The sequence below is a fragment of the Bison bison genome, unplaced genomic scaffold (genome assembly GCF_000754665.1).
Source record: "Bison bison bison isolate TAMUID 2011002044 unplaced genomic scaffold, Bison_UMD1.0 scf7180017864230, whole genome shotgun sequence".
NCBI lineage: Eukaryota > Metazoa > Chordata > Mammalia > Artiodactyla > Bovidae > Bison > Bison bison.
The window spans coordinates 1,468,267-1,476,099 of record NW_011494802.1 but is presented as its reverse complement, the minus strand read 5'-3'; the positions used below and the strand labels follow the sequence as shown (position 1 = coordinate 1,476,099).

The 7,833-nt window shown below is 37.2% G+C and overlaps 1 protein-coding gene across 2 annotated transcripts in view; it reads left to right on the top strand.

Moving 5' to 3' along the window:
* UNC13B (unc-13 homolog B (C. elegans)) overlaps nt 1-7,833 on the top strand; it is a 226,051-nt gene that overhangs the window by 13,336 nt on the left and 204,882 nt on the right. Inside the window, exon 1 of one of the 2 annotated variants that reach the window (XM_010846103.1) lies at nt 7-51. The exons of the other annotated variant lie outside the window; for it this stretch is intronic. Coding sequence (XP_010844405.1) covers nt 30-51 — 22 coding nt within the window. The 5' untranslated portion in view covers nt 7-29. Of the gene's footprint in view, nt 1-6; nt 52-7,833 lie in introns of those variants that run through there. 2 annotated transcript variants of the gene reach the window in all.

The window sequence follows — 7,833 nt, the reverse complement described above, 5'->3', positions numbered from 1 at the left end:
GGGCGCGGCGGATCGCCGGCGGCTCGGCCATGTCGCTGCTCTGCGTGCGCGGTGAGTGCGCGGACTGAGGTGGAGGGACCGAGGTCGCTCAGGGATCTCCACGAGCTTCCAGTGGGCGTCGGGTTACCACCTTTTTCAAACTTCACGCCCCGCCCGTGTCTCGGGAAACCATTATGTTAACTCCTTTATGAACATCTTGAAGAGTTCTTTCCACTCTCTCTTGTTTTTCTTCACGCTCCTGTGAGGGACTGTTACCTCTCCGTTCCGGTGGCCATGTGACAGTGTTGTTGGCTGGCAGGCCCAGATCCTATTAAATAACATCCAGAGCTGTCCTCTAGTGAGAGTGGACGAGCTAGGGACCACGGATAGCGGGCGTCAGTTCAGAGCGGGCAGCCTCTATTCTTTTCCTTCTCGCCGCACCGTAAAACCTCAGTCGGCTTAGTAGCAGGTTCTTTCTAATCGTGCTTTGAAGGAGTACAGCTGTCGTATCCCTTCTTCCAATGTATTTATTGGCGTTCCACCCCCCTGTTGCTTGTCTTTGTCCCCTGCTCCTCCTGTGTAGTCCAGGCTAACTGTATGCTCATTCGACTTGAAAAGGTTGTGTCGGCTTCTCTTCTTTCAGAGCAGAGCATAAGAAGTATGATTTACTTACTTATATTTACTTCTCTCACACTAACTAAAGGTGAAGTCCTTTATTGCTTTTCCACTGAGGACGCTTGACCCACCTGAGAAGATATTTTAATTCAAGAGCTTTGGGGTTTATGAGGAGGCAAGGTGTGTCGACTAAGCTTCATGAGGGTAGAGGCTGTTAATGGTTTTTGTGTTCTAGGTGCCTGATATAGTAGAAGCTCAGGGCTGGTTTTGAATGAGTGCAGGGACTGTGATTTTAGAGATTACCAGATCAGAAAAAGCAGGGTTTGGATTACGTATTGAATTTGATCTTGGGAAATTCAAGTTACAGCCTATCATATCCGTGTTGAACAAGGTGGGATAAGGTGGCTCGGTTGTGAGTGAGGGAGTTTATCTATGAGAACCTTTTCCCAGCACCTTTCATTGGATCGAGTTCATGTTTCTTTTGATTCTGTGGATTAGAAGCATTGTTGGTTGTGATCTCTGTTAAGTGTTTCCTCCAGCTTTTGGCAAATGAAACTGCTTTCCTCTGTTCTCTCCCACTGTTTTGTTAAATCTGTATTAACCCAAAATGGATTTGATTATTTCCAGGGATTATGAGACACACAGAAATTTTCTTCTTTCATGGTTGATTTTTCATTAATGAGAATTTTGCTTTGCTTTTAGTAAGACATTTTCTCTCAGCAGCTGGGAATCTATTTATTCCTTTAGATCCCTGCTGTTGAGTAGCAGGATTTGGGAGAGGTTGGGGTTTGCAGTGTCCCTTGGACAGTTTTAATTCTCTACTGCCACACTGTATTACAGAACTATCCCTTATGAAAGATTCTTCAGCCAGGAGCACTATTAAACCAGAAATTCCTCTTTAATTGAATTGATGCTTCAGAGAAGGAGGTGTTGCTTTCAATTTGTTCTAATATCAGGTGGCTTTCATTTTCAAGGAATTCTGTTTAGCTAACTATGCTCTTTCTCTCTATAATCGAAAAGAACCTGAAAAATAATGCACAATATACGTTAAAACTGAATCACTTTGCTGTATACATGTAACTAATACAACACTGTGAATTAACCATACCTCAATTTAGAAAAAAAAATTCAAACAGTATTTAATCTGATGTTGAATTTGACAAACTGATATTGATTTAGTCATTCCAAATATCTCAACCAAGAAATCAATTTTTTGGTTTAACCCTTTAATCATGCCTTATCCCCTGCAGGTTAGGGGCTCTCAGTAGTATGACTCTAGCCCTCCTTTTGGCCCTATGTTCTTGCCTGTCCTTATGCAGATACTGCTCTAGCACTAGCTTTGTTCATTCGCACCATGGCAGTGTTCTGTGTTTTCTGCTTATCAAAAATGTATTCTTCCTTTCCCAGCTTATAGTCTACTTTTGTTGTTGAAAATGTCCTCAGTTCCTCAGTCCACAGTGATCTTTCTCTTTTAATGCGTTAAATTCCTTAAAACATAAATTACTCAGGATCTGAACAGTGCCGCTGATTTGGCGATGAATTGTATACCGCCTAGCAACTAGTCTTGCTCTGTGTTCATGGTGACCCAGACTAAGGAGATAAAAGCACTGGTCAGATCAGTTCTGGAATTCTGTGTTCAATTAGGGTAGTTGATTCTAAGAGGCAAGCTGAGAAACTAGTTTGTTCAAAGGGGAATAATTAGAATATCGAAGGGTGTAGAAACCATTTGAGGAATTTGATCCTTCTTGCAGAAGGATCATAATAGTAAATGAAAATTGTCTAAACTGTTGCTCAGACAGAACTAGGACAAGTCAGCCAGTGTTGAAAATGATAGACATTTTAGCTTTTAACATAAGAAAGAACTTAAACAGAGTTGTTAACAAATGGAATGGACTATTTATGAGAATTTTTTGACATAGGATACTTAAGCAGAGATTGAATGAGTGGTAAAAGGAATTTCAACATTGAGTGGGATATTAGACTTGAATTTTGAAAAAAAAATTCTTTTATATAATTCACTTAGACTTTCTTCAAGTATCTGGCACAGCTTTCCTCACAATACTGGTATCTTTTGCTTCCGTAGGAGCCAGTACCACCTAAGCAACTCCAGTAAACTAAATCAAGGATTTTCTTTAACTTTTGATGTCTTGGTGTTCATGACTGTTTTCTCCAAATAAATAAGCACTTTGAGAACTGAATCTTTCCATATTTCTTTGTAATTGCTATAGTGCTTATAACTGAGCTCTGGATTTTTCTCCCTAATTTGAACTAAAAGTGACCACACTTGTTAAAAAATCTAAAACAAAAAAGTTTTGGGGGTATAAGAAGCAATATATGCTGCTGCTGCTGCTAAGTCACTTCAGTCGTGTCCGACTCTGTGCCACCCCATAGATGGCAACCCACCAGGCTCCCCCGTTCCTGGGATTCTCCAGGCAAAAACACCGGAGTGGGTTGCCATTTTCTTCTCCAGTGCAAGAAAGTGAAAAGTGAAAGTGAAGTCGCTCAATTGTGTCCAACTCTTAGCGACCCCATGGACTAACATACTGTTAATCACAGAAAATTGAGAAAATACAGAAAAGTGTAAAAAGGAAAATAAAAATCATCATGGTCCTATCACCTGCTCAGCATCGTTAAGTTTTTTGTTCTTTGCTTTCATTGTTTTGTCTTTATTATAGAGGTGATATATATGTATGATAAGAAATTCAGTTTTAGGATGTGACGTGAAAGGACAAAGTTCTCCTGTCTTTATTCCCTATTCTTACTCCCCAGAGGTAACTACTGTGTACTCTTTCTTGTCCGTCTTGGAAATTTTCATTACATTTAAGTATATAGATTCTACAATTAGAGGTATATTTAACTTCTTAAAAAGCTTAATGATTTATTTTCCTATCAGCTTTCGTGAGTTTAAATTGTTCCTTTTAATGGCTGTGGAGTACTGTTTCATTTTATGAGCATATGTAATTTAACCAGTTTCATATTGATGAACAATCAGAATTTTTTTTTACTATTATAAATTTTGCCTTTATAAACAATATAATTTATAATTTTGCTGTAATAAACAATGCCACAATGAACATTGCTATAGATAGTTTTGTTATGTTTGGAAATCACCAGTCAGCTTTCCATCTGTCTTTTCTGTGTGATTTGCTCATTGCTGTTTTCTTGGCGTAATAATTACACTCACCTGGAGGGATCTCTCATATCAGCAGTCCTCTGTGAGAAGCAGATCCTTTACCAGTGGGTAAAACTTTATGTTTACCAAAATCCTGAAGACCTCAGCTCTCTTAAGTTTGACCTGTGATTTTCACGTACTTGTTTATCTTCTTTGATTATTTAAAAATTTATTTTCTATGTGTTAGTCGCTCAGTTGTGTCCCAACTCTTTGGGACCCTATGGTCTGAAGCCCACCAGGCTCCTTTGTCCATGGAATTCTCCAGGCAAGAATACTGGAGTGGGTTGTCATTACCTTCTCCAGGGTATGTTCCCAACCCAGGGATCGAACCTGAGTCTCCTGCACTGCAGGCAGATTCTTTACTGTCTGAGCCACCAGGGATGCTGAATATTTATTACTTGTGTTTTTAAGACAGAAAAATCAATATCTCTAGTAATGAGAACTATATCAAATCGACGTATGTTGTGATTTGCCCTTAGAAAAACTTATATTTTATAAGCACATATAGTCATCTAACTAACTGAACAGATACTACTGGGAAACTCTTAGAAGGTAGACTCTGATGGACACTCAGGACACCTGTTGATTGTGGGTTAATTCTAGCCTGGAAAGACTCCAGTGATATATTTTGATTTATTATCACTCTGAAAAGTAGGAATAATAATGATTTTAGAGTTTTCAGGAATAAGAACAGGTTGATCAAGGGTTTCTTCTCATCTTATTTCTGCAACATTGTCATCTGCCTCAGCTAACTCCTTGCTGCTGGGTTTTCATCGCATCAGGTAGTTTAAGTAGTTTCTGCCCTCATGAGCAGAGTTGCTGCTGGGTTCCTTTTTGCTTAGCTGTGGCATCAGGAAGTTGATTATGTCTTATTTGAGCCAGGCAGCAGGGAAGGGGAAAAGGACCAATTTCCTCTGCCAAAGAGAGTTATCACAATTGTGTTCTTCCTTATAATCAGTACATTCTGTAATTTTTTTAGTTTTTAGAGGTTAGGTTTCTAGAAGTTGCACTCTTTAGGCCAGCAGGCTGAGTGTTGATCCTGTTTTACCAGTGCAAGGTATTTCAGACTTTGCTATGTGACTTTGTATAAAGTTTGGGATGTGTATCATTGGTAAATATTTGTAGAGTACCTTCTCTATGCCTGTTTATGATACATATACATAGATAAGAGTCCAAGCAATCTACATAGGTCTTAAAATGTTAATATCTCCTTTATTAGATAAACTCAGAATCCATTAGGATTATTAAGTCTGAGTTGGGATAAGTAGAATAAGTTAAGTTCCTGCTAGAGTAGGGAAATACTGCACTATTTTTTCTAACTTTTAAATAAAGCACTATTCTTTAAGTTGGGATATTTTATACATACATTATAGTGGACTGTCTTTAATAAAGTTCAGAAAAGAGTCAATATTTATATATTAAAAATTTTTTGATTTATATGTATATTAAAGTAAACAAGTCTTTAAGTGTATGACTCACTGAATTATCACAAAGTGAACACACTCAAATGATCACCACCTTGTTCAAGATATAGAATACTCCTAACACCCCAGAAGCCCACGTACTCTTCCTTTCAGTCAGTACTTCCTCCCATTTTCCCCAAAGATAATGTTATACTATTCCAATGCTACAGAATAGTTTTTTTTTTAATTATTAAACTTCATTTATTTATTTTTAAAATAAACTTTATTTTTTAAGAGCAGTTTTAGGCTCACAGCAAAATATAATATAGTTTGCCTGTTTTTGAGCTTTTAAGAATTGATATATTATTGACATATTGGACTTCTTATAAATGGAATTATACAATATTTTAGGGGGGGATGCTTCTGCTTAATCTTACGCTTGTCAGATGCTTCCACTTGATGCATTTTGCAGTAGTTTATTTGTATTGCTGTATAGTAGCTCAGTGTATGAATATGCCACAGTTTATTTACCTTTGCTGGACATTTTTTTTTCCATCTTGGACTGTGATTTTATAATGCCACTCCAAATGTTTTTGTATTTTGTGTCTTTTGGTCTACCTTCGTATGTATTTCTGATGGGTGTGTGTATATATATGTGGGATCAAAACACTGGTTATGTTCAACTGTAGTTGATAATGTAAAACAGTCTTCTAAGATCTACCAATTTACCTTCCTAGTAACTGTATTTCTGATATTCATCAAAACATAAAAAAAAAGGAATTTGGCCAGGTTATCAAACCACTTCATAGGAATTAATACATACTTATTGCATGTTAATCCTATAGGCTTGGTAATGTTTTGTGTGTTGTTTTTTTTTTTTTTAATGACCTGACCATTATGCTCAAATTGATGCCTCACATTTAAGACTGAAATCTGTGGCTTTCATTTTTTGAAAGAAATATTGAATTCTTGTTTATCATGCTGAACAAAGATAATAGCTTAGCCCTGAACTTAGGGGCATTACATACTTTTAAAAAGGAATATCATTTTTCTAAAGACAGAAGTTACCTATTTTTATTTTTGCAACTTTTTTGTAAGTCTGAAATTATTTTTAGATGAAAAGTTTTAAAAGAATTTACTGACATGAGAAAATGCATGTGAACATGGAGCTCAATGAAAAATGAAAAAGGGGATGAGGAGAAAGGTCAAACGGTAGGTAACTGTTGGGGGGAAAAGGCTGAAAAGATACATATCAAAATATTAACAGTGAGGAGCTCCTAATGGCCAGAGATGGGGAATTTGCAACATCAATAACGATAAAACCCACAACGTTGAAGTACATCAGCTATGTTTATATCTATGACTTCGTCATACTGAAAATAACAGCAACTAATTGGTCACTGTTGGGGGACCACATATTTTGATAAGATTTGAACTGTTAGAGAAGGGTGGTGAGATCCATAGCTTATTTACTGTTGTATAGAATACTTAGGTGTAGCTGCTCCTGATGAGGAAAATCAGGCAACCAGCTTTGTATTTCCTGCTTTGTTGTGATCTTTCTGTGATTACTGAGAAAGAAAAGAAAAATGTAGGCATTGGTAGAATTTTGTGTTCAGCCTTATAAAGGAAATTGTCTCATTCTTCTATTTGTCTTCTTCAGTAAAAATGAATTCTCAGGTGTAATCTCCAAAAGCAACTATTTGAGAGAGGCCCTGACATCAAAGGAAAAAGTCATCAGGGCTTCTTTTTTTGTGTGTGCCAGTGAACCTCATAGTGATAAAATATGTGGTCAAAATATGACAAGAGAAATTTCGTGCCAGGGTGTATGTATACAGATTGTTTCCTCCTAAGCAATTATATAAAATAGGAAAAATAAATTATTAATTACTAGAAAGCACATATTTCCCAAAAGAAAAATCTTTTTTTCTTTCTATTACTTCTTTCTATGCATTTAGTTCTTAGTACTTTTTTGGGACTGGAGAACAGATAGGCCTGTGGACTGTGTTAAGCTATTAATTTTCTCTTGCAGCTGTTTGCCTTAATAATTTTCATAGTGTTTTACTATGAGTGATATTGAGAAGAGGCTAGAGGGCTGTGAATGAGGAAGATTCTCCTAGCAACTAAGGGACTGGACAGTGGGGAGGTAATTGCTTTTATGTGTGATTCAGAGTGGGACAGAGATGATTCAAAGGGCTAGCTCACTGATGTTTCTGTTAGTTATGAGCCGAATTTGTAGAGCCTTTATCTGCAAATGGATACAGAAAATCTGCTTGCCAAGGAGAGGGTGGTGAATGATACAGATATAAATCTCTGTCTACCTCATTTCAGCCATCCACACCCATGATCACATCCTACAGTATATCACTCCTTGGAATGGTGCTCTGCTTTTATAATTTTAAACTTCATCATCTGACTATCTGATGATGCTCTCCAGTCTATCTTTCTTACTTTTACTCTTACTATGCTTTACTAGTGTGATATGGGGTAGATATGAAAAGTTTGGGTTTTAGGCAGATCTGAGTCAGACTTAATTTTTCTGGGCTCCAAAATCACTACAGATGGTGACTGTAGCCATGAAATTAAAAGACGCTTACTCCTTGGAAGGAAAGTTATGACCAACCTAGATAGCATATTCAAAAGCAGAGACATTACTTTGCCAACAAA